General features: G+C 41.9%; 1 protein-coding gene across 2 annotated transcripts in view; it reads left to right on the top strand.

The window, feature by feature from the left end:
• Positions 1 to 15,635, top strand: part of NPR3 (natriuretic peptide receptor 3) — a 54,071-nt gene extending 38,436 nt beyond the window's left edge. The window contains exons 5-8 of one of the 2 annotated variants that reach the window (XM_024203054.1): positions 3,516 to 3,610; positions 7,613 to 7,748; positions 9,536 to 9,620; positions 14,689 to 15,635. In XM_024203054.1, the coding sequence (XP_024058822.1) occupies positions 3,516 to 3,610; positions 7,613 to 7,748; positions 9,536 to 9,620; positions 14,689 to 14,800 (428 nt within the window). In that variant the 3' untranslated portion in view covers positions 14,801 to 15,635. Of the gene's footprint in view, positions 1 to 3,515; positions 3,611 to 7,612; positions 7,749 to 9,532; positions 9,621 to 14,688 lie in introns of both variants that reach the window. The other variant, XM_024203053.1, reaches the window with a different exon arrangement.
• Positions 15,636 to 27,815: the final 12,180 nt, after the last annotated feature.

Here is a 27,815-nt window from a genome sequence, read left to right as displayed (position 1 = left end):
GGCTGCTACAATAGCGTCCTAAGCTGCTTTACTCATAAAACCAGCCAAAAGAAAAGAATGTTCTCTTTCCTCACTGATAAAAACCAGTTCTTTGTTGCTGAGCAACCTCTTTCTTATCATAGCTATTTTGAAAATTCAGGCTTAAGGCTGAGCTGTCAGGAGCATAAGACTGCAAGGTAAAGACCCCCCACTCCTCACTATCCCAATACTTCGCTGGGCAAATATTTATTAATTATAGGGCTGATGTTGAAAGTGGTCTTCAACCTGGCCTTTTGGGAGCCAATCCTACAAGGAGAACCATGCAAGCAGACTCCTGCCCTTGTGGGGAGCCCTACCATGGTCAGTGGGGCTCTGTGCGGGAGCCAGGAGACCATCCATGCAGAGTCCATTGCAGGATGGGGCCTTGTATTGCCCCTGAAATTTTGCACACAGATCATTGAAAACAGTAGCTGCCATTCAGATTTCTAACTGCCTGTGCACCTTTTCTCCATGGTACATTCCTCTCCACATCAGATGGGTGTCCAGTCAGGAATCCCGTTGGATATTAATAGCTGCTAAAGAAACATTCATGCACATCCTCCCCTCTGCGTAGGTTGGGGTAGGGGAGAGCCAGTCAATGGCAGCATGAATGCTTCAGGAGAGGGATAGGGACTAGAACTGGTCAAAAATTCTCCAATGAAAGAGTTTTCTATTAGAAAATGCTGATTTTTTTAAAAAAAAATTATATTAATGTTTTGATAGTTTTATCAAGTCAAAACAAAGCACTTCAATGAAGTTGTTTCAGTATTTCCAGATCAAAATTTTGTTCTGCAGGAAATTTTCAACTTTTCATTACAATTCAGGATGAAAGAACGTTTCAGAACTTCCAAGTTTTGAATAGCTCTAGTAATGACTTCAGGCCAGATGGTCTTGGCTTCCAGAGTCACTAAGCTTTCTGTTCCAGTAAACACTTCCTTTCAGTTCTGGGAGCCAGCTTTGCCATGCCAGACAAGTTGGTAGTGGCCTCTGAGTGTTGCTATTGCCATTTGGCTGTGCTCACTCTTTAATCCTTCAGTCCGGTATAGTAACACAAATTTGTGATTGTTTGGCTACTGTACCATTACATCTCCAGGCAGTCATTTGGTTGTAAACAGTTTGGTTAATACTCAGTAGGCCTATGATTAAACTCGGATTAATCTTTCCTGAGGTCATTCCATTTTAATAGGAAAAGAGCAAAGGTGAGGCATTTTAGCACATTGAGCATTTGGGAAGATTAGGTTTGTTGAGAAAAATGTACGTTCTGGTACTGAGTCGCTGAAGTCTCTCTCCTGGTTTGTAATTGCACCTTGGGACCTGATTCTCCACTACCCTGCACCTTGCGTAATCATCTCTGTGGCATGGGTGTAAAGGGCTACCATTCTGATGTGCATTCACTTTGCACAGTGCAGCAGAGACTCAGGTCCATTGTCTTCATCCCCTGAGTGAAGAGGAGCGACACTAGAACCTTGTTCTCTGCCCACCCCTCAGCAAAGAATTGGCACTGGAGAGAGGTCTTGTGTTCTTATGATTCCATTGTTTTCACAAGCTCTGCCACATTGCATGTACTAGTACACTAGGACGTATTATCCATAATCATTAAACTACAGGAAAGCTGACACAATAAACGATCACAGTGCACTATGTGTTGCATTATCCTGTTTTATTATTGGGTTTGTTGACCGCCAGCCTGATTCTGCCAGCTTTATTCACGGTGAATAGCACCTTACTCCACAAGAAGGTCCCCTGATTTCAGTAGGACTACTCAGTAAGAGCCTAAATCTGCCAAAGTTGCTAAATTCATTCACCAGGGTCAAATCATGACACCCTTGCTCACTTTTTTGCTCAGTCAGGGAAAACTCGTAGTGGGCCTGATTCTGCTCTTGCTTATACCCAGGGCTGGCTCCAGGGTTTTGGCCGCCCCAAGCAGCCAAAACCAACCAAACAAACAAAAACCAAACAAAAAAAGCCGCGATCGCGATCTGCGGCGGCAATTCGGCGGGAGGTCCTTCGCTCCCAGGTGGAGTGAGGGACCGTCCACCGAATTGCCGCCAAATACCTGGACATGCCGCCCCTCTCCGGAGCGGCTGCCCCAAGCACCTGCTTGACAAGCTGGTGCCTGGAGCCGGCCCTGCTTATACCGCTATAACTCAGGGGTAACTCCACTGAAATCAGTGAAGGCAAATTGCTGTAACACTGGGGTCAGAGAAGAATCAGGCCCAGTGACTTTAGTGGAGTTGTTCCGTGAGTTAAACCTGAATTAAAAACTCATTAAGAATGTCAGGATTTGGCACACAGTTTCCCAGTCATGAGTGTGTATTCGCAAAGTTCTGCAGTGTCTTTGACAGACATGCATGCGGCTGTTCCTGTATACATTCTGAGCCAGAGCCTCGGGGGTGTAAACTGGAATGGAACCATGGTCTTCACTAGAGCTACATCAATTTACACCAATGGATGAACTGACCCTACGTTTCACTGGAGATTAGTCACTGAGGGCAGATGCCATGCTGAGGACTTGAGAAACTGACGAGTGTTGAATGTGTCTTTCTCAAAGTTGTAACCAGAAATATTGAAATAAATAGGAATTGAACCCAATTTCATGTATAGAATTGGTATAGCCTTGACCTTAAGAAGGGCTGATTACCCCAAACTCTGATTTAAGTCTGTATGAGCTGTGGGTCTGTCAAACCCACACAGTATATTCTTGGGTGGGGGGTGCATAATTCAGTGCCATTGAATTCCATGGGAAGGGTCTCATTGACTTCAGTGAATGTTTAATAACGCCCTTGATCTCTGCGTGTAACAGAGAAGAAAGGAAACATGACCCCAATTCTGCAAAGCACTTAAACATATGTTTAAGCATGACAGTGGGACTTAAGTTTATGCATTAAGTACTTTACTGAACTGGAGCCTGTAAGATTAACACTGCCCTTTCAGGATCAAATTTTTCAGCTCCAGTGAAGACTATGGAATCTAAGTGATTGCAGGATTTAGCCCACAGTAAAACAGCTATAGCCCCCCATATCCTATCCAGTGAGAACAGCAATAAACCAGCTCCACAGGTGTACCACATGTTGGAGCTGCTGACTCCGGCCTTGGTCTCTGTTTCATTAGTTCTCAGCTTCACGAGCATGTGTGTTTTTACTTGGGCTTTGTTAGCTATTTCAGGACAAGGCCCTATGTAAATTAATTTGCATGAAATGCATTTTTATTTTTATTCCAGTGCTCTGAGTTTCTGGATTAAATTTTTTTCACATATTCCCCAAACAGGCTCACATATTTTATATTTCAAAAGGAGAAATGTTAAGCATTTCGGAATGCAGACGCTGAGATGAAATTACAATTTCTTCTGGAATGCCAATAAAAGTGCTGTGAGACTGATGAGATTTCCTGTCAAGTATCAGTCTGTAAAAATCTGTCCACTCATATTTTTGTTTTCCTTGGAAGAGTCCAACATTTTAACTAATTAATTTTCTAATTCCTTACATGCCATTCTCTAGGCATTGCAGGGCAGGTATCCATCGATGCCAATGGAGACCGATATGGGGATTTCTCAGTGATTGCAATGACCAACCCAGAAGCAGGCACACAGGAGGTAAGAAAATAAACAATTGCAAATGCCTACTGATGAGATATCCCAGCTAGTGTCAGTATAATGTACCATCATATTGTCTGCTTACTCAGTAGACAGATAATTATTTAACTGTGTGTATTAAAACGTCATAACATAATCCTACAAACCCTAAGTGCAAATCCTGCTTGTAAAAGTAATCTTAAAGCATAAAACCCAGTTCTACAAATCCATTCTCACTCAAAGGATTACTTGGGTGTAAGACTTTACAGGACTAGGCTCTATATCAGGGGTGGCCAAACTTATTGACGTTCCACGCCGCATGCAATAATCTTCAGAAGTTTGAGGGCTGGGCGCGCCTGCTAGGACTAAGGGCTTCTGCCCTGTGGGGTTGAGGGGAGCACCTGCCGGGGCTCGGGGCTTCAGCCCTTGAGGAGGTGCCTGCCAGGTCTAGAGGCTTCAGCCCTGTAGGGTGGAGGGGGGCGCCTACTGGGTCTAGGGGCTGAAGTCCCAAGCCCCACCGCAGGGCAGAGGCCCCAGACTCCTCACCCCCAGCCTGGTAAGTAGAGATGGGAGGGAGGGGGCCAGCTCCGCGAGCCACACTAACTGAAAAGGCAGCAAAGAGTCCTGTGGCACCTTATAGACTAACAGACGTATTGGAGCATGAGCTTTCGTGGGTGAATACTCACTTCTTCGGATGCATCATTGGAATAGTCCCAGTGAGTAAGGTCTAGTCACATGAGTAATGATTTGCTGGGCCAGGCCACTAATACATTTCTATAGATACAATTGTCTGAAAACTATGAACCTAACCTGCAGATACTTACATGAATAGTCATAGGTACTGGAAGTCAGTAGGGCTGATTATGGGGGAAAGCTCTAGTGTGATCAGCCCCTATTTGTATTAATTTTTTTTTAGTAATTTCATTCTCCCTTGCTTCGCTTCTGCTTGCCTTTCATTTCCAGTTGAACCTCTCTTTTCTCCCTTCGATCGTGTATTTCTGTTTCTCTTCAAAAGTATGTCTCATGTTAATTTCTTCCTTTCATTTTTGTAATCTATTAGTTGTTAATTGTGTCTGTTTTGCTCAGGTTTTTCCGCTGTCCCTGTGCTGATTTATAACCTGGCCTCTTTCTTTGATCCATTGTTTTTTTTTTTATTTATTTCACTGGTTCCTTCCATCTGGTCATGAAAACATTAGTTCCTCAATGGAATTGAGCCAGATGAGTGCATGCATTGGCCAGAACCCTGCTCACAGCTTCATACATAGACTCTAAGATCATTAGGAACCATTAGATCATCTAGTCTGAGCTCCATTGCATTTCACCCAGTTACCCCTATATTGACCCCAGTAATGGGTGTTTGACTAAAACGTAACTTCCAGAAAGGCAACCATCTTAATTTGAAGACATCAAGAGATAGAGAATCCATCAGTTCCCTTGGCAGTTTGTTCCAGTGGTTAATCACCCACACATTTCTAATGTGAATTTGTCTGGATTCAGGTTCCAGCCATTCATTCTTGTTATGCCTTTCTCCGCTCAGTTAAAAAGCCCTTTAAGTACCTTCATGGGGGGGAAAAAATACTGGGTACTATACACTGTAACCGAGTTGCCTCTCAAGCTTGTTTTTGATACACTAAAAAAATTGAGCTCTTCAGGTCTCTCACTGTAAGGCATTTTCTCTAGCCGTTGAATGATGTTTGTGGCTCTTTTCTGCACTCTCTCCACTTTGCTACACCTGCAGTCCCATATCTGAGCAATTGTTAGTTGGAATATGAATAAGAGTGTTTCCTGTAAAGATTTGAACTACAGTTGCACTAATGGCAGAGAAATGCAGACTCCTTCAATGTGAAATTCTCCTATGCATGTAGCAAGTATACTCCATTTAAGTCTTACGTAAGCCCTCAAAATAGGATTTAAGTGGCACATCTGGCTTGGGCAGGACCTATGTATAATGGTGAATTTCACCCATCAACATGCCTCAGTGGCTCAAATAAGGAAAGTAACAAAGTTTACTTTAAGCCCAGAATTAACTGAAAATTCATATCTGTGTTCAGACAATTATATCTTCTGATGCAAATACACCACTCACATTAACTTCCCTGGCAGCCGTGCATGTTACCTGAAGGCAGAATTTGGCCCTCCATTTTTTTTCCCCTTCATTAATGTTTATACATTTTAGGGAATATTTTCAGAAGGGTGGGCAGCTCCTCTCCTTTTGCAGGCAGGATTTGTTCCTGCATTTTTGCCCCTGCCATTCACATATCTGGGTATTTGTCCCTCTAACTGCAGTACTTGACTGGAGGCACAAATCAGGTAGAGATGCAGATACTCATTTGCTCTTGCGTTTTATTTCTGCAAACTGCACCCACAAATGGGAGCCTAAAATATTCTCCTGTGTGAATTTCATCAAGTAGATAGAAAGCAGCCTCTTTTACTCTGCTAGTTGTACAGATAATTTGGGCCAGATTCTCTACTGTATTACTCCATTTGTATACTGTTGTAGCTCTGTTGTTCCATTGGTGTTAAACTGGAGTGATGCAGTAGTAAACCATATCCTATATGTTTATTTGTATGCAACATGAATCGTCCTCTTGGGCATATAATATTAAGGAAAGAACCAACTCACAAACTTGATTACATACAGCCTTGAATTTTAAGGAAGTTCAGAGTTCAGAATCTGAATCTAGATTTTGAAACTCTCACATCTGAACCCAAAATCCTGAACAGAAAACAGAAATGCATGTAGACCTCTCGGAACGTTATAGAATGGAACCCAAAATCAGGCAAAGCTCTCCTGCTTTTAAGTTTCTTTACAACCCCAAAACCCTTGGTTTACTGAGGTCCATGAACTTGGTAGAGATGGTCTCCATGCAAGAAAGTCAGGATTTGAGTCCAGATTTCAAATGCCAAAAAGTTTGTGGGAGATCAGATTAAAAGATTTTTGTTCGGGCCTGTAACACCTCTGGAGCACCTGCTGCTGCATGAGATACTGCAGGCCTTTCCCTCTCCTGGCACCCCTGTAGGTTGTCGACCTTACTTGGTAGCCCTCCAGTGGCTGAGTCCTCCAGCTTGGTCACAGTCAAAATGAACCCCTTCTGGGGTAGGAAGAGTCCTTACTAGGGCCTTCAGTCCTGGCTCTGGGCCCTTTAAATTCAGCCCTTGGCTGAGGTTCCCAAACAAGCCTTGTCCCCTTCACAGGGTTTTGCCAGTGGCTGGTAGGAGAGCCTGGGCCTGCCTACTACTCCATGTTCCAGCCCACCAGCAGACACACACACAGCAGCCACATACCGCTCACTTCAGTTCATTATTGCTATTTTCCTAGACCTCTTCTCACCTAGCCCCTTTATCTTCACCCCCTTACCTTAGGGTTAAAGTTCTCAGGTCCTCTCTCTCCCAGCTTAAACGATTGTAGTCAGAACCAAACTCTGGTTGCCACTCACACTCCTTTGTCCAGAGAAGAGCACCCTTCCTCATCCCTTGGTCCCAGGAACTTACCTGCTAAGGCTCTGCAGCTCCTTTTTATCTGAGCCTCCTAGGCTCTGATTGGCTGCGTCTGTGCAGCCGCTCTAGGCAGGTCTGGAGGGACCACCTTTGCTGCTCCTTTCCTGGGGAGAGGTGTAGTAGGATTGTGGAGCCTCCAGCAGTGGGCCACAAAAGGCTTGGTACACCCCGTCACAGGAACCATTTCAAGAACCATCACAAAGTTTTAAACAAGCTAACTCCAAATTTTCTCTGAACCCTGGCCATTTATTGTTTGGGGCAGAAAGCTGGTGAGATTGATTTCAGTGACTAAAGTGGAGCAGGGTATGGAAAGCCATAGATTTATAATCTAGAATTTTGTCCATAGCCATAAGTGCTGCTAATTAATGATCGCATCAGTGGGATTCTGACAGGGCAACTTATTCAAGTCCTGTGGATAATCAGGACGTTTCACAAGGCTCCAAGCACATGCAGCTCTCCAGTGTGTCTCTTTTCTCTGGGAATAAATTCATTAGAAAAGCATTGTCATTTCTTGTTTTTACACAGGTGATTGGGGACTACTATGGAAAGCAAGGGCGTTTTGAAATTCGATCAAACGTGAAGTATCCTTGGGGTCCTGGCAAGCTGAGAATAGATGAAAACAGAGTTTTAGAGCACACGAACAATACGCCTTGTAAATCATGTAAGTTTAGTGACTTAATGTTTCCTTCCAAGCTGTAAGAGAGAGAGGAAGCAGCCCATGCTGTGATACAGCATCCCCTTGTTTACACTCACATTCCTTAATGGAACACTGTCAAGGTTGCTGGGCCTGAAAATGCCAGCAGTACCTTGACAGCTGTATTGAAACAGTTCTGTTTAGAACGGCTGGGATATATCTTTATTCCCAGACATTGCATGCTGCTACTGGGAACAAAAAGCTCAAGCAGATATGCAACTTCTTGTCAGACTCCCATCATTAAGCTGGTGCATGCCCATTATGCTACAGATACGTCCATGTTGCCCTAAGCCCATGGAAGTCCCCTTCCAGGAAAATAAACGGGTAGCTCTCCGCAGGCCAGAAGGGAGCAAACACAGTGAGTAGCTGGAATATGCAAGCTTGTCCCCCGCGACAAGACGTAATCACACCCCTTTGACAGTTGCTGATAAGAACAGCATTAACTCTCCACGGGGTTTGGGATGGTGCCCTCCAGAGATTCTCAACCTGAGCAGCCCCATCTCTTTCCAGTTCCTGCGTTCACAGACCATGCCCCGCAGAGGGGACAATGAGGTGACTGGAAAAAGATACTTGCAATATTTCTATGGCAAGTTTCCCTCTGCTGTGGACATTTCCCTCAAAAGGATGGTCTTAGCTCCCCTTTTATAAGGAGGGTTTTGCAGGAGATGAATTGCTAGTTCTGGAGCCAGGAGATACTGCCAGCTTGACAGTATTATTTCCCTCTTTTCCATTAAGATTTAAAACAATAGCTGTACTCCATACTTTTCTGTATACATTCATTCTGGCCCGGGCTGTCCTCGACTAGCACAGAGGGAGACAGTGCATTTGTGCCCCCTTGTTATCTCCATGCGTCTCTGGGTGGGAAGCAGCAACGCCCTTCAAAGGGTCAAAGAAGAGTGAAGAGGAGGTGGGTCCATGGCTTCCCCTCCCTCTGTACCAGCCCATGGTGTGGGCCAGGCATGGCAAGAGAAGCAGGCTATGCCATCCTAAAGACTGATGCAGCGAGCATGCTCCTTTTTTGCTCCCTCGAGAGACTTTCTTCCCTGAGCTCCCCCTGGATCATTGCATCTCTGCTCTGCCCCTACTCAACTCTGTGGCAAAGTGCTTTGTTCTCACCGTTCAGCTGAATATTGATTTATGATTATGTTCAGATAGTCATTTGTTGACTGTAACTTCATGTAGAAAACTTTCAGCACAGAACTAAAATCACATGAATTTTACTTGAAACTCAGCCCAGGTTCATCAAAAGGTTTGCTGAGGCCTATGAGGCTACTGAGTGAAGATGAGCCCATCCTTGAGTTAACCTGGGCTGGTGTACGATTTTGATGCTAACCCAGGTGAAACTCGGTCGTTTCTGTCATAGTAGCTGCTGCAGTCATTAGACCCTGACCCCTGCCATGTGATCTATTGTAATCCTAGCCCCTGTCGTGAGGGGTAGGCCATACACACCCATCTCTTACCAGCATTTCTCTATATCACACCTTTATTACCATTGTGACTGAGTGTTCCTTTGATTTCGTGGTGGTGGGAGGGTTGACCCCCAACACTCAGAGTAAAGCAGAGAGGAAAATAAAATCACATGAGTTTGAACCAAAGGAGAGGTTCCCCTCAAGCCCCATCTGAACGGGGTTATAAACAGCTCTAGTTATTTTTTTGCATTGGTCATTTCTTTAACACGTATTTTCCAAAATGTGAACATGAACAGCTCTGGGTATGATTGCTGATCATTTATTTCTTTTTGCTTTTTCAAGCAGGTGGCCTAGGAGAGTCGGCAGTTACAGGGATCGTTGTGGGCGCCTTACTTGGAGCAGGATTACTAATGGCTTTCTACTTTTTCAGGTTAGTCCCGGTTACTAAAAGTTCCTTAGCTACCTACAGAGCCCAAACCTCTCCACACCTTGCAAGCCTCTCTCTGGTATGAGGAGAGGAGACAGACAGGTGCTAAAATAAGGGCCTACTTCTCTGGGGCAAAACTCCCACTGAAGCCAGTTCATTCACTTTACTGTCTCGATAGCTGTTTTGCATGCTTAAGTCAGCTTTATTGTGTTAGGCCCTGATCCTTCAATCCCTTATGCTTGTGGGAATTTTACTTGTGTTAGTAGTGCCAGTAAATTCACGGCTAACATAATAAAGCTCACAGGTGTGGAAAGCTTTCCTATTTTTCAGCATTGTACATGTAGTGATCACGCACAGGACCAAGACCAGCTGCCTAGTAGAGCAGAGTAATGTCTTTATTTAATTGCTGAGCAAAATAACACAGTATTATACTGGAGATATTTCAAAGTGACTGCTTTAGCATGGCTGGCCAAAGGGAATTGTTGAGTTTCAGTGGGTTCCAAGAGGCAGGACCAAATGCTCTGTTGCTAGGTTGTTTGCGTATTTTTAATTCTTGTACTGTCAACCAACAAATCTACAACATTCGGGGCCATCCTACAGCTCAGGCAAAACTCCCATTGACTTAACTGTTGAGCATATTATACATGTTATGCTGAATTTCCTTATGCATGGAAGAGACAAAGTAAAAAGAATACAGTTGATTCCTTGTATATTACAATGAAATAATGTTTTTATGCAACAATAACAATTAAGACAATTGCCCCTTTTTTGCTGTTTTTGAAATACAGGTTAACAAAATGAAACATAGTGAAACCTGCGTTTCTGATGTGCAAGCCCATCTTAAGCAATCATTCTGAAATATCTCCAATATTTGACTAGTTTTGCTCAGAAGATACTTAAAGTCCAAATTCTACTGGGCAATCGATGCTGGTCAATTGCACAGTCAATGAATACACATTACGGTGGAAAAGTACTGCTCTAAGAAGTTTTAATTCCCTCTCCATATCATTAAGTCAGCCATGGGAAGAAAGTCTAAGGGGAAAAACAGTCCAGGAGAGTTAGCAGTTTTTCAGAGACATTATTAAAGGCACAAGAGCAAACTATCCCACTGCGTAGGAAAGATAGGACATATGGCAAGAGACCACCCTGGCTTTACCAAGAGATCTTCAATTAACTCAAAAAAAGAGTCCTAAAAAAGTGGAAATTAGGTCAAATTACAAAGGGTGAATATAAACAAATAACACAAGTACGTAGGGACAAAATTAGAAAGGCCAAGACACAAAACGAGATCAAACTAGTTAGAGACATAAAGGGTAACAAGAAAACATTCTACAAATACATTAGAAGCAAGAGGAAGACCAAGGACAGGGTAGCCCATTACTTAATGGGGGGGGGAGAGAAACAATAACAGAAAATGTGGAAATGGCAGAAGTGCTAAATGACTTCTTTGTTTCACTTTTCACAAAAAGTTTAGTAACAATTGGACATCTAACTTAATGAATGCTGGTGAAAATGAGGTAGGTTCAGAGGTAAAATAGGGAAAGAACAAGGAAAAAATTACTTAGACAAGTTAGATGTCTTTAAATCACAATGGCCTGATGACATACATCCTAGAATACTCAAGAAGCTGACTGAGGAGATATCTGAGCCATTAGCAATTATCTTCGAAAAGTCACCAAAGATGGGAGAGATTCCAGAGGACTGGAAGAGGGCAAATATAGTGCCAACCTATAAAAAGTGAAATAAGGACAATTTGGGGAATTACAGATGAGTCAACTTAACTTCAGTAGCCGGAAAGAGAATGGAGCAAATAAGTAAGCAATCAGTTTACAACTCCTAGAAGATAAGGTGATAAGTAACAGTCAGCATGGATTTGTCAAGAACAAATTGTGTCAAACCAACCTAATAGCTTTTTTTGACAAGCCTTGTGGATAGGGCGGTAACAAGCCTTGTGGGTAGAGGGAAGCGGTAGATGTGGTATATCTTGACTTTAGTAAGGCTTTTGATACTGTCTCGCATGACCTTCTCGTAAAAAAACTAGGGAAATACAACCTAGATGGAGCTACTATAAGGTGGGCGCATAACTGGTTGGAAAACTGTTCCCAGAGAGTAGTTATCAGTGGTTCACAATCAAACTGGAAGGGCATATCAAGTAGGTCCCACAGGGATCGGACCTGGGTCTGGTTCTTTTAAATATTGTCATCAATGATTTAGATAATGGCATAGAGAGTACACTTATAAAGTTTGCGGATGATACCAAGCTGGGAGGGGTTGCAAGTGCTTTGGAGGATGGGATTAAAATTCAAAATGATCTGGACAAACTGGAGAAATCGTCTGAAGTATATAGAATGAAATTCAATAAGGACAAATGCAAAGTACTCCACTTAGGAAGGAACAATCAGTTGCACACATACAAAATGGGAAATGACTGCCTAGGAAAGAGTACTGTGGAAAGGGATCTGGGGGTCATAATGGATCACAAGCTAAATATGAATCAACAGTGTAACACTATTGCAAAAAAGGCAAACATCAGTCTGGGATGTATTAGCAGCAGTGTTGTAAACAGGACACGAGAAGTAATTCTTCTGCTCTACTGTGCGCTGATTAGGCCTCAACTGGAGTATTGTGTCCAATTCTGGGCGCAACATTTCAAGAAAGATGTGGACAAATTGGAGAAAGTCCAGAGAAGAGCAACAAAAATGATTAAAGGTCTAGAAAACATGACCTATGAGGGAAAATTGAAAAAAATGGGTTTGTTTACTCTGGAGAAGAAAAGACTGAGGGGGACGGGATAACAGTTTTCAAGTACATAAAAATTTGTTACAAGGAGGAGGGTGAAAAATTGTTCTCCTTAACCTCTGAGGATAGGACAAGCAACAATGGGCTTAAATTGCAGCAAGGGTGATTTAGGTTGGACATTAGGAAAAACTTCTTAACTGTCAGGGTAGTTAAGCACTGGAATACATTGTCAAAGGAGGTTGTAGAATCTCTGTTATTGGAGACTTTTAAGAGCAGGTTAGACAAACACCTGTCGGGGCTGGTCTATAATACTTAGTCCTCCCTTGAGTGCAGGGGACTGGACTAGATCTCTACAGGTCCCTTTCAGTCCTACACTTCTATGATTCTAGGATATATGTCCACAAGGAAAACTTACTGTTGCCTGCGTCAGTGCATGTTCAGTACATCTTGTGGGGCTCAAACAAAGCACCCATTTATCAAATGAACAGGATTGATTAAAGACCCCATTTATGTTTTGAAAAAGACAAAAAATGGTACAAATGTGCCTTTATAATGTACTTTGTGCATGGTCACAGCCAGACCCTTGCACCTTTTACAACACTCCCAATTTGAAACTACAAAATGTAAAGGTGGTATTTTTTTTTTTAACTTTACACACACCAGGGGGCAAATCCATAGGTGGTGTAAACTGACAGTATGCACCAGCAGAGGACTTGCCCCTAAGTGCTTCTGACTTTGACATTTGGGGACTGATTCTGCACCCATTGACGCTAGGGGGAGGAGGGTCAGGGCCTTAATTCATCCATTAAAATGAATGGCAAGAATTAAATATCAGACCTGGCATATATTCACTGGACATATAGGGCCAGATTTTAAGAAAAGTGCATATGGGATTATGTTCACAAAAGTTATTTGTATGCATATCCACAGTTATGCAGCAGTTACACTAATGTGCATGCAAATATAGTTATACAACTATTTGGTCATCTGCATGTGTAATTACCACAATTAGGCATACAACTTCTTGCATATCTTTGAGTGTACAACTGCACTTTGTTAAAAAATCAAAACCATAGTTCTTCTGATATATTGTGTTGAAAGGAAGTAAAAGGGTATATTTCCAAAAATGGCCTGGTTTTGTGCCTCAACTTCCATGCACAAAGAAATAATAGAATATATATACAGTAAGAGTCTGTTTTTTAAAGGTATTTAGGTACCTAAAGATTCAGATAGATGCCTAGTGGGATTTTCAAAAGCAGTTTCAATGGGAGTTCGGCACTTGTTAGCACTTTGAAATCAAAGTGCCTAACTCAAAATCAATGGGAGTTAGGCACTTGTTAGCATTTTCAAAAGGGTGTTAGCAGGTTAAGTGCCTATCTGCATCTTCAGAAGCCTAACTTTGGAAATCCTGGACTTAAATCCCTCTTGTTCATGAAAATTGAATGCAAATTTCCTTTGTATGTGAACATTGTGTCATTTGTGTGCAAAAGCAATATTGTGCAAAAACTGCATATACAACAGGGGCTGGTTTGAGGCCCTTTTGAATAATTAGCCCTGAAACCCAGTGGGCTCATAGGTGTAACGTTAAAAATATTAGACTCAGAGTTTCTAAAATTTCATTCTGGAGGTTTATGGGAGGAAGTGGGTTTAGTACCTTACTTTGATGTATGAATAATATAAAGAAACTCTTGATAAGGGCTTGAGGTGGGCACACATGGAAAACCATGGCTGATGCACAAGCAATTTAATATACCCCTTAGATATCATTTAAATCTCTTTTCCAGTTTTCCTTAAGATCCTTAGGGCTGGATCCAGTGTTAATTACACAGATAATACTTCCAGTGATATCATAAACACACTAATCTATCTCATGTAGATGTTGTGAGGAGTTAATTAGATAGTATCTGGCTTCAATGGGAGTTTTGACTGCATAAAGAGCCAGATCTATTGTGCAGATCCCACAGAAAGTGGCCCCCACGTCTGGTATAAGAAAGTAATTTGGCTCTGATCAATGCAAAAAGAGTAATCTGGCATAGTTCCCAGGCCACTATACAAAAACGTCCTAATCGTTTAGTTCACAGATTGTCAAAAAAGAAAATGTTTGTGTCTGCGTGCCTTGAGAATGCCTGTTAACTTTTACACAGAATTCTTGGGCTAGGGCAAAATGCTTCAAGGCAAACGACTTTAATCTTTTACCAGGGTTTCAGATTCTGTCACTTCTCATTTCTCAACAGAAACCCAGTTGTCCCCTATAGGCATTCTTTGAAAGAGAAGTCCTATTATCTTGTTATTGAGGGAGGATTTCTTACTCTATTCCTCTCCTTTCATGCAGAAAGAAATACAGAATAACTATTGAGAGACGAAGTCAACAGGAAGAGTGTAATGTGGGCAAGCATCGGCAGTTACGTGAAGACTCCATTAGATCTCATTTTTCTGCTGCGTAAAGAAGAAAAAAAATCCCATTCTTCCTGAAAAAAACTTTAGGGAAATGGACAAAACCAAAGACATCAGTGTAAAAGAAGAGGCTCTTGAAGAACTCATTCTTTAAGCAGTAGAGTCATTTTGTCTTAATTTCTTTCAGAAACTCAGGAATGATTTACTAATCACATTATGCCACATGGCCTTTCATCTCGTGGGGAAAAAAAAAGATAGTTTCACATTGTAGGACGTTCTTAGTGTTTTGAGAGGGTATTTTCTAAGACATTTATTGAGGGCAGCAGTTTTGTGCTTAGGGCTGGGAATGCTTCTTCCTGACCCCTTCTTTTTAACTCCTAGTGCTTCCTTTCTTAGCTGCATCACAAGCAAGGATATCAAAATGTGGTTTCAATGCTGCTTTGCCATTAAAATAAAAATGTCTTCATTATGGGCTTCCTGCATTATTGAAACCAATGGGCCACTTTGCCATGGACCTCAGTGGGTGCAGGATTAGACTGAGAATTTAATCTCAGGAGTTGGCACTTGGGATGTAAATAACTATCGAGAAAGTAAAGAGGGTGGAAGCACTCAAGTCATTTTTTCATTGCACGTACAGTATCAAAATGAAGACAGGGTATACAGAGACTGCATCTCTTCTCACTTATACTAGTGTAAGTCAAGAGTAGCTCCATTGCAGTCAGTGGAGTTTCACTGGTATGAGACATAAGCAAGGGGAGAAGCAGAACCCTAGAGTGGATTTGCTTTTTCTTCAGCCTGACATATGGTTTTATATTATAAAAAAACATCCCAGAAGAGTTATCATCCTTCTCTCTCTCCATCATCACCACCTCTTAGCAGGGCCGGCTCCAGGCTCCAGCTTAACAAGCAGGTTCTTGGGGCGGCCAAGGGAGAGGGGCGGCACCTGCGGCAGTTCTGGGGCGGCAGGTCCCTCACTCCCTCTAGAAGCGAAGGACCTGCCGCTGAACTGCTGCCGCCGATCGCGGCTTTTTTTTCTTGCTTGGGGCGGCAGAAAGGCTAGTGCAGTACCTAAAGAGCCGGCTTCTGCTCCCATTGAAGTCAACGGCAGAAGTCCCCCTGATTTCAGTGAGAGGAGGGTACGATCCAGACTCTGTAAATATTAATGATAGGGGAGTGTTTGTACAGTAATGGTAATTCAAAAGATTTTTTTTTTTTTATAAAAATGACATTCCATGCTAGCATTTTATTTTTAGGTATCTTTACCTTGTATTTTTCTATTAGAAAATGTCTATTTTTGCTTTGGTAAGATTAAAAGTCAAGGTGAGAAGGTTTGAAGAAATATTTTTACAGTGTGAATAATGTGCACAGGAAGTCATTGATGTAAATAAAAGTTATTTTGGTTTATTAATATTAACCAGATTTTTTCCCCTCCCTCTTCCCCAGGCATGTGCAGAATGCAAATAATTAATTAGCTAAACTAAAATGCAATTGATTAATTAGTTGTAAAATTGCCAAAAAATATTCAGATTACAAATTTAGGCCCTAATCCTGCAGACACTTAACTTTACACACATTCAGGTCAATGAGACTGACTACTTACATGGGTAAAGTAAAGCATCTGCAGGATTGGGGCTTTAAGATGCTGCTGTGGGGCCTGATCCAGATCCTGCTGCCATTGATCTCTCTGGTAATTATCTCATTAATTTTATCATGGACTTCAATTGGAGCAGTACTGGCTCTGTTAAAAGTAGGTTATTTTATACTGTATATAGAAAAGTTCTTAACACTTTCTAGTCAGGAAATGTAGGTATTATTTAGAATGCCTGATTTGGAGAGTAACAGCTCTAAGAATATTGTCTGAGAGAGAGAGAAAAATTACCAAGTTTGTGAATCCTTTGGTTTATCCTGGCAATATTTCATATTAAGAAAACTTTTCTTTAACAGAGCCCTTAAAACTAGTCCCTAAGGCAGTGGTCCCCAAACTGTGGGCATACCCCCGAGGTGTGTGCGCAGAGGAACGTTTGTGGGCAGCACAGCAGGGCCCAGGCCAGCCCCTACCAGGAGGTGGGGAGGGAGCTCCATCCAGCCCCGCTCTGCCCCCAGTTCCGCTCCACCCCCAGCTCCTGGCCACAGCTGACGCCCTGACTCCACTCCTGGCCCTGGCCACAGCTCTGCTCCTGCCCCCACTCTCAGCCGCTGGCCCCCGCTCCTGGCCCCAGCTGCGGCCCCCAGCCTGGCCACAACTCCGCTCCCGGGGCGGCCGCAGACACATTATATTACTGGTAAGGGGGAGGGTGCGAGAGGAAAAGTTTGGGGACCACTGTTCTAAGGGCCAGATTCTGCCATTATTTACACTAGTGTAAATCCAGAGAAAGTGCACCGAAGTAGCTTACAGTAAACGGAGAGCAGAATTTGGCCCGATTTGTTTTATTACAGCTTTCTATTTTTTCAGTGTGTGGACAGATTTTGCTGGTGTGTTTCATCTACTTTTTTCTAAAACACGTATCTGGGCATGCGGTTACAGCTTGCATTTGTGAAGTTCTGTCTGATTCCTCAGGCATCGAGGCAGGGGCCCATTCTTGGAGCTGCTCTAGAGTAGATCAAAGCAGCTGGAAATGGTGGATTTGAGACCTTAAGGATTCCCTCTCATTGGGTAGCACAGAGTAAGGTAGAGGCTCTAATGCCCCATTTCACAGCCCAGGTCTGCAGTGTGTGTCTGTTGAAAAAATGACGTGGCCAATGCACCACTACAGCCACTAGAATGGCCCCTCTCAAGCCATGAACCATTGCGCTTGGCATAGGTTAGAGCAGAATTCACATTGCTCTAGAGCTGGCTGGAAAAAGTTGATCAATTTTTTGGAAAATTTCTAAAATGTTTTAGTTGAAACTGCTTTTGAAAATGTTAGCAAAAAATTTTACTGGTTTCAAAATCATTTTGATTTGTTTTTCACTTTTGGAAATATTCAATTTGGTTTTTTTCCCTCCTTTTCTCTCATTTTCTGTTTTGCTACTGAAAATAGGGAAAGAAAAAGAAGGAAGGAAAAAAGCAAAAAATAAAAACCAAAATGTTTTTGTTGTAAACCAAGGGCAGTTTAAAATAATATTTTTTCACATTTTGTTTGCTGTGACTTACACGGGAGGCTGGTCTGCCCCCTCCCCGAGCTGCCTCACAGATCAGGAACACAAAGGTGGGCTCAAGCTGCGTTTGTCCTCATCACCTGGTCCTGTGCCAAGCACAGTTAAGTCCAGGTAGAGGATCTGGGATAATTAACAGGACAATTTTTGATCGCATGATCTTGTTTCAACTAAATGGAATTGAGGAGAAAAGGGTAATTAGAGAGTCACTGTGAGGCTGAAAAAAAATCATGCAGCCCTGCTTTTAATCACAATCCTACATAGCATTGCCCAGGAAGTCTCACCAGCTGGGGCTCCTGTGGAGGACTGGCCACAGCTTAAAGCACCACAACCCACTTTATTCACTTCCAGAGGAGGCACCATAACATTGGGAGCATAGCAGACTGCCGTTGGAGGAATGCATGGAGCCTGTTTAGCTATTTTTTAAAAATCTCTGTCTGATAGTAATAACACCTTAGATTATTAAAAGTGAACAATTTTTTAACATTACTTTTTACCATTGACATGGTTTGTTTACTTTTTACATTTTCCTTAATTAGGACAAGGAAAATAGACTAGTCAGTCTCCCTCTCTGGTTCTCCTGCAGTAGCTCAGGGCTTAGGCTTCAAATACTGCAGGGCAATGTTTAAATTCAAACAAAAAACATTGATTTTCAAATAAGTTTTTAAAGAATTCTTTGGATCTAAGGGGCTATAAAAGTAAATAAAATGTATTGTAAAATGTGGGTTTCACAGAAGCTTGTTTAACCAAAACCTATGTTTGTGGCTATCCATATTTCACACACATTCATATAACAATAACAACAACAACAAATCAACATATAAAGGCCACAAATGAGCCCAGCACTTTAGCACACAAACTTAAGCACATCCATAAGTGTTAAAGCGCTATAGTTAATAGAGGACTCATACATAATTTTTTTTTTTTGGTAGCAGTTAAAGATGTTGGGGAAAGCTCTGCCTTCAGATATATGCCTAACGCCCATTGGCTGTCTGAATATCTGCAGGCAGAGTTTAGGAGTACAGGAGCTTTTGTTTAAATGACACATTTCACATGAGAAAGTTGAAGTATTTGCACTGTGCACATCTCTGTTTATAGAAATATTAGGCAGAAAGGAGTTTAAATGGTGTGTGGTCTTTTATTTTCAGACATCTTCGAATACGGAATGAGAATGATCCCGTAGACCATATGCAGGCCAAATTTCTGTTGAAGTCAATAGAAATGTTGCCAGTGAAAGATTTCAGGACTGGACCATCTGAAGGGGTTAACAAGTAGTGCCATGGGCTATGATAGTGTTCTCTCCTCTTGGGAATCACAAGAAACCTATGCACTTCTTTTTGGCCTTAATTCAGTCTTAAATTTAGCATGTATGTGAAATGGAGACCATCCCTTTATATTTTACCCACGTGGGTTAAAGGGGAGGCGGCTTTGGTGTTTTACAAGGATATTATTGGCTTTTCATCAGGAAAATAATATTGCCATGACTTGGAGACTTTCTTGGATTAGTGTTTAATTATGAAATAACTGTAGATATATTTTTTTAAAATCTAGAATTGCTTCTTCCAGAATGCACATTTCAAAATGCCTCTGACTGGTGTACACCACATTTAGACCCTACAAAAATGACTTAAAAGGTGCTGGACTAGAGTTCATTCAAAATTTCTCATTAACCACTAATGTTAATATTCTGCATCGATGGCAAAATACTCTGAAGAATCTGACACTGTTAAAGTTTATATGTTAAACTACAGCACATCAGATGTCTTTCGTGGATTCATTAGGTGCTGAAATTTCAGAAGGTTAAAAATCCTGACTCTGTGTAAACTGTTGCTTGGTGTTTCTGTTGTGTGAATGTTCCTACCAGACGCTTGAGCAAGCAGAGGAAATGTACCTAATAGGGGATTTAAAAAAATCTTGTTTTAATTGTTAATTTCTTAATCTAAGCTGATCCGCACAAGGAATAACTGCACAATTCTCTCACACCGAAGTCTGTGACCATGGGTTTTACAAACATTAGGCCAGATCGTCAGCTGACATTTATTGGCACAGCTACATTGACTTCAGTAGAGTTGCACTGATATTTACCAGCTGAAGATCTGGTTCATTTCTTTGACACCTTATCCCCTATGACCCACATGCATGGGTGTTTCTCCATATAGTATAGGAGGCGCCACTAAAAAAGCCAATGTAACAGTTACCACACAGTGGTATACGAGATCATTAAAGTTTTTCTTTGAATTTAGTACATAACTGGGGTGACTGTGAGGTAATGATTGGCAAGTGTTGACTGTTTAATGGCTTCTACTGTAGCAAAGAATTCAAGGAGTGGAAAGGTCTGTTGGGAATAGAGAATTAATACCTGCACAGTTGAGTTGAGGGAGAAAAGAAAGAGAAACTCAGGGACTGATTGTACGCCCATTGATGTGCTACTGACTTCAATGAGAGCAGGATCAAGCTCTTGCTTTCTGCACAGGATGCGGTCTATATTATTTTATACTTAAGCTCAGAGGACCAGCCCAAGGACTATTCACCAATTAAATCCCACTTAAGACCTCAAAATATGGCTTAAGTTGAATTTAAGTGGCACATAGGACTTGGGCTGACCCTCTGCCCAGGGGTGACTCACCTCTAAAACTAAGTGCTTACCTAAATAAGAGTGTTTATTTTATTGAGCATGTCTAAAAATACAAAGCCCCAGGCATTGGGGCAGAATGCGGAGAGGAAGGTGATGGGATGGATTTGCTTTGTTCCTTGTGCCTAGTATGTAATTATCACGAAACCAAGAGGACTCAGGATAGAGACTGTGGAAGTTAACTTTGTCCCCTTTTTTGGGGTGATACTATTCATTATCAATGTAAAAATACTGGACAACACAGAAATGTAGTATCAGTCTAGTAGAAAATGAATGGAAAGCTGCACAGTATATTGTACTGATGTAAGTAGAACTATATGCATATAATGTGATTTTATTTATTGTTTTTGTGTCAAGGAGAATGTGTATTCATGACTGTGGATATAACCTCTGTTTTGTGTGTGTAATGTATTTCTTTCTTTTACAAGTTGGTCATTTAAAATATCTACGTTCGTCAGTGCCCACTGATTTTAATTGTGTACATTTTTTGTAAACACATCAAGAAGGCAAGAATGTCACATATCCAGATTATAACAAAATGTTCCCATTAAAGAAATAGAAATCTGATAGTGTACATTTTCCTGCTCTGTTCTCATCACCTGTTGATTTTATTGTTGGTCTCTAATGTTTGGCGCCATCAGAGTACAGTGTGTTACTGATAAAAAGATTCTTCTGATTTTACTTTTAACACATCTAATGAAACCCGGATTTTAATAATGACTAGGGCTTATCAAAGGTGAAGTATTAAATAAATCCAGTAATTGATTACACTGGGAGTCATTTTAATTGTTTCAAAAGAAAGATACCACAACTGTTTCAAAGTCCAAAAAAGGCTTTGAAAAATATGTAAAATGTTTGATACATTTCTTGGATTCTCCAATGAGATATAAAATAGAGACATGATTATTTAAATCAACTGGCTATTAAACCTCTATGTGCAAATTCTTGCAGTCGGGCAAAACTTGCACTGAAGAATTTTTTCCAAGAATGGATTGCAGGATATGTATCAAATCTCTTACATTAGTGACTGTATCACTCTGACCCATTTCTGGGATTTTAAAACACAGTCATCAGGACATCGTGTCACTCCTGGTCTACAGCCTTCTTATAAACATACATTTGTATGTTGCATCAATGTTATGGTGCAATCCAAATTTAAGGCCAATTCTTGAAACCATACCAGTCTTTGATAACCTAAAACAACTTGAAAATGAATATGAGGAGTCAACATCTAATCCATGTTCACATCAAAATAAAAGACCTTGAGAATTTACAGGAGAGAAGGTTTAGATATGTCACAGCCAACAGAGTGACCAGGGCCATCACCAGGGTGGGCCGAGCAGGGCAGCCACCCAGGGCCCAAAGCTGCGGGCATGGAAAAATTATGAAAAAACAGTAAGGAGTGCAAATAGGCTTGTTCTCTCCAGGCGGTACAATGACTAGCTGTGACTCTGAGCATAACCATAGAAGTGCAAGTCTACAGGCAAACAAGAAAAGGGTAAATGAAAGCAAAAAATATAGGCCCAACGAGGTCCAACAATTGAATACTTTGCACTATGTAGTATCTTATCCATGGATCTCCAAACAGGGCACTAATACTAATTCTTTCAGCACCCCTGTGACATTGATGCATATCATTCAATTTATAGAGATGAGTAAACCCTAAGAAACAGAAAGCGTAGCACTGGGAAAGTTGCTTAACCTATATATTCCACCCACCCATGTACCCACTTTAAAAAAAAAAGTGCACGTTTTCATATTTTATGTTTTGATCCCATTCAAGTCTGACATTTGTCATAAAAATTCCCAGGGGCCGCATAGGAATTTTGAGGCTGTTTTCTAAGAAAAAATTATCCCAGGAGAAAAATGGGAATGCATTGTTCCCCTGCTCTGGTAAATCTCTTCTCACCTCAATCTATGATATGCCATTTTCTAGTTATTACCCAGTAGCCTAATTCCCCCAGTCTAGTATCCTATCAATTTCAGGGGGCTGCCAAGTGGTTCACTCTCCCCATACTTGCCAAGATCCCGGGGCTAACTATACCCTTTTCACTGGGCCTGGTGCTGTGATGATGATAACATTGAAAGGTCCTTTGGGGCTTTTCTACAATTCATGTCCCAGATTGTACTATGGGTAGTTAAAAGGCAGCCGCCTTCCCCCTTCCCAGAAGGGTGCTAACCTCACAGGAAGGGAATGAGTGAGAAGTCCAGCATGTTCTCTTCTGACTCTTCCACCCCACACTTTGAGGTGTGATGCATAAGAAAGGCCTCACTGAAGGATGTAGGTTTGGGATCATTTTGAGGGATGGTGTTTGGGGTGTAATACTACTTTAAACAAGACAGTTTGTTTAAATTTCTATTTATAATTTCTCCGATGATCCTAACCAACTGCTTTGACCCCTTGGTGCGTAACGTCTGAAATTGTCAACAAGAAATGCAAAGAGTCAAGTTGTTTTTACATAGTTCTATACTGGAGCTCTTCGAAGAGCTAGTAATGACATGGTTATACACTGGAAAGTCAGGAATTCAAAACTGGTCAGTACTCAACCACCTTGACACGATAAACACGAGGAGCAGGGCCTATTGCAGGGAGATGGGCAGCATGGGGAAACTGGAAACTAGGCCTGAGACTCCCACAAGATTTAGAGAATTCAGATAAGCAGATGCATTTTTGGATGCCTAACTGGACTGAAATAAGCCTCTGAAGCCTTTGAGATTCACCCAACACCAGTTATAAATAGGATATTGGAATCATGACATTGAACAGATGAAAATGTAGGCTGGTATCAGGAAAAATTGCAGAACAGTGTAGTCTACTAATCTCCCAAAGTTGGCGTGTAGAATTTTTGTTGCTTCAGGTATTTAAAGCAAAAGCCTTTGAGACCACGCAGCAGGGGGAAATCCTGCAGCAGCAGGTGGGAAGGCAAGATAATCTGATTGGTTATCATTTCCATCTCTGATTCCCCATTACTTATGGGCCAGGATACATTCAGAGGAAAGCTCCAAATTAGTGCTGGAGTTGAAAGCAGCCTGGATACTGACAGAGTGATCTGGGGGAAGCAGACAGGAAAAGGGAGACAGGGAAGAGAGGGATCTAATTTAACTAAAGCAAGCCACACACCGTATAAAAATTTCCAGTTCCATTTGGGAAGAGAGTTGAGGTTCAAGCTAAGGAGGATTGGTTCACAAATCTCAGCCCAGAAACCCATAATTCCTTGAATATTTATAGGTGTGCACCACTAGGCAACAGCAAATATCTTAAAGGCCTCATTAACAATTCCCTCTTTTGTCAGATCCTGGAGATTAAAGACATTAGGAGCTATTGACACTTCCAGGGCTCAATGTGCTGCTATATGTTCTCATCACCTGGGCCATGATTGGCCTGAAAATTCCTTCCCCTGTCCCTAACTGCAACTGGACCAACAGATTTCATCAGCACCAGCTAACATTGAGTTTCCCCACTCCTGAAGTTCCCCTTTCTGGGCCAAGGAAATAAATGAAGGATAAACAACATTTCCCAACCTTGAAAGTCTATGTGTGAGCAAGAGGAGGACCTGGATTTCCATCACACTCTATTTTTCATTGCTCGTTTTCACCTTCAGATCATTCTCCATTTTTTCCTCCTTCCCTCTCCTCCTCTGTGGTCCTCCCACGCTTCTCTCCCTCCCCTCTTCCTTCTAATTTTCCTCAGCTCTTTCTCCAAGGTATTTCTGATTTTCAAAAGGGTCAATCTGGGTGCTGTAGAACCCAGAAAGATGTCCTCACAGTACCTGCAGCCGAAGACAACCAAAAAACAAGCTCTAATGGCCTCTTCTCTGTTTGGATTCACTGGAGTGGGAATCAGGAAACCTGGATTCTATTCATGGTTCTGTCACTGACATGCTGCATGTTTCTCCCCACCTCTGTGTTTCTCCTTCCTCTCTGTCTGTCTTGTCTATTGTGATTGCAAGCTATTTGGGGGTAGATGGTGTCTTACACTATATCTTTGTACAATGCGGCTTCAGGATACTACTGTAATATAAATAACTACAAATTGTCTTCAATCCTTTTCAATGACGGGGTATCTTAACTTTACTCTGGATGGATGGGACCTTGAGAGGCCATCTAGTCCATCGCCCGCCTTCCTCCCCTCCCCCCGCCCCAGACTGAGGCAGGATCAAGGAAAGCTAGACCATCCCTGCAGGTGTTTGTCCAACCTGTTTCTAAAAACCTCCTATGATGGGGATTCCACAAGCTACCTTCGAAACCTATTCCAGAGCTTAACTACCCTTATAGTTAAAAAGTTTTCCCTTATATCTAAAGAAATCTCCTTTGCTGCACATTAAACCCATTAGTTCTTGTCCTACCTTTAGTAGACATGGAGAACAATTGATCACTGTCCTCTTTATGACAGCCCTTAACCTATCTGAAGACTTATTAGGTCCCCACTCAACCTTTTCTCAAAACTAAACATGCCCAGTTTTTTTAACCTGTCCTCCTAGGTCAGGTTTTCTAAACCTTTAACATTTTTGTTGCTATCTTCTGGACTTTCCAATTTGTTCACATCTTTCTTAATGTGTGGCACCTAAAACTGGACACAGTATTCCAGCTAAGGTCTCCCCAGTGCTGAGCAGAGTGGAAGCGTTACCTCCCATGTCTTGCATGCAACACTTCTGTTAACACACTCCAGAAAGATATTAGCCTTTTTTGCAACTGCATCACACTGTTGACTCATATTCAATCTGTGATCCACTATAACGTCTTATCATATGGATTATTTTCATGTACTCTTATTAGGAAGGTAAAATAAACCTCATTTGGGTATTCTGAACCTTTTCCCCCCCATTTGTTGCTGCCTTCTCTCTGAACTCTGTCCCTTCAACCCTTGAGGAAAAATGAAAATCTACACTGCAATCTTGCAACCTTCAGCCATGCCCAGGCCCACCCATTGACAACTTGACCTTAAATAAAATGTATTGTCAGACATAAGCTGTTATGAGTTCATGTCCAGCTAGAACATATTGTACCTAACTTAGCAACCTTACACTATCAACAAGACAGTAGAGGGAGGAGGCAAAGACATGCCTTCACATTCCTCATAACATCTGTGCAACTCTTCTTATTACCATATGGCTGTAAAATGTGAACTCATATGCTGTATGTTTCTTTTATTATCTTTAGAACTGCACCTCTATGCACACCCAACAAGGAAAGGTACATGGCAGACAAAAACTGTAAAAGTGTGGTAATGGTTCCCTCTTTGTAAATGGAAAAAGGGATGCACAAAACAGTAACTAACCCACACACCACTGCAGTGACAATGAACAGCACCACCTCTCAGAGAATGTTATAACATTCTCAATGGCAGCTCCATTTTCCTTACAGAGTAAGTTCAGGTATTTGACAAAGCCCTTTCTTTTTCTATTCTTGAGTTAGTTAGATATTCAGGTTGAATCACTATAAGTGATGGAAGTGGGGCAACACCCACTATTTCCACACATCAAAGTACCCTTGATCTGAAATATTTTCAGATGCTTTGGTGGAGATTTTGAACAGTGATGAGTTAAAGTTTGTGCAGCATTTTTTACATCTACGTTGGATGGCTCTGTTTCTGGTTGCCCAATTTGACAAACCTAAAAAGCACCTGATTTTCAAAAAGGGCTGAGCACCCACCCTCTGAAAAATCAGGCTCCGCAAGTGCCTCTGATTGAGGCATCCAAAAATCACTACTCACTTTTGAAGAACTTGACCTTTGCCTCCTCTCTTTCTGGTAGTTTCATTAACTCAGACTATTTCCATAAAAGTTACATATTGAGAGGCATGAACCATAGTAAAGGAGTTGTGTGTAAAACTTAAAAAAAAAAAAAAAAAAAAGGCAGAAAATGATTTTTAACTCAAGTAAATAGTAACACATAAACCTCATACTCCCCGTTGTTAATAAGCTAACAGTGACTAATTTATTCTCCCTACCCTGTTGTTGCATTGATATTGTTACCTATTGACTTCAAAAAGGACATTAACCCTTTTGTGGACATCACAAATGCAACATGATTGTCTTGTACTCGCATTCAGAAAGAGATCCTAATACAATGCTCTGTCAGAACATCACACCTCAGTTCTGCAGCTAGAGTGGGTGGGATGCCACACATGCAACATATTTAATTTTTACAGTGACTCTGGGGCTCTAGTTTTCACACGCTGCTCAGCCTCACTCCTCCTAGCAAGCCTCATTGGATGGAATCAGGCTTGCTGATAAGGAGTAACTTCCCAGGAGGATGGTGGAAAGACGAGTTCATCTGACCTTGCTGATGAGCTCCCCGCAGCTCTAGTTACAATGTCCAAACCAAGAAGGCAATGTCATGCCAGCTGAATGCATAATTAAAAAAAAATCAAATCCAAAAAGGCAAAAGGAAACCAACAATTGATCAATGTAGTCCACGCAGCTCACATCGATAGCATGTTGATGAGCAAGAACACTGATTAAACATTGCTTGGCTGTTGATAAACCTTCAACGTTGAGTTGTAAGACTTGGAGTGAGGGCTTGATGGTATGAAAACCATGGGATTGCACTGTTTTAGGGTTACCAGAAGTGGCAATACTGGGATTCTTCAAGTATGAACATGCGGAATTCGGTTTTCTAGGAGGATCATTACCTTCCCTGGACTGTGCCGGATACTGACAGGTGGTGCAATGAAAACGCTGATCCATTGCCACTGAAGCATACCCAGTTTATTTAGGCGTGACCCTCGACTGACCACTGACATACAAAAATCACATAAGCAAGATAGTAGAGAAGGTCAAGACATGCAACAACCTTCTCAGCAAACTGGCAGGTTCTATATGGGGAGCAGATGCTCCAACTCTAAGGACCTCAGCCCTTGCCATCTCAGACTCAATAGCAGAGTACTGTATGAAGTCGGTTGGCATACATCAAACTTGTTGACAAGCAACTCATCTCAGCAATGTGCATCATCATAGGAACTCTCCAACCGACATCTTCCATGGCTTCCAGTTCTGAGCCACATTGCTCGCCCTTAAATCAGGAGAGAGACTGCAGCTGGCAACTTGCTTGAGAAGCAGGGCTGGCCTTACCATGAGGCAAACTGAGGCGGCCGCCTCAGGTGCCAGACTGTGGGGGGAGGGGGGCGCCACTAGGACCCAGGGTGTAGAAAATTGTGTCTGCTGCTGGTGCATATGTATTCTATCTGCTCTAGATGCACAGAGAAGGTGAAGCGCTGTGCTGGAGGAAGGAGAGCACAAGAGACATTACAGGCAGGCAGGAGAAAAGGTGAGAGGGAATAACAGAAAGCAGCAGGAG

This window comes from Terrapene carolina, unplaced genomic scaffold (assembly GCF_002925995.2).
Source record: "Terrapene carolina triunguis isolate 2854851 unplaced genomic scaffold, T_m_triunguis-2.0 Scaffold69, whole genome shotgun sequence".
NCBI lineage: Eukaryota > Metazoa > Chordata > Testudines > Emydidae > Terrapene > Terrapene triunguis.
Note: the sequence above shows the minus strand (reverse complement) of the source record. Positions and strands in the feature narration are given on the sequence as shown.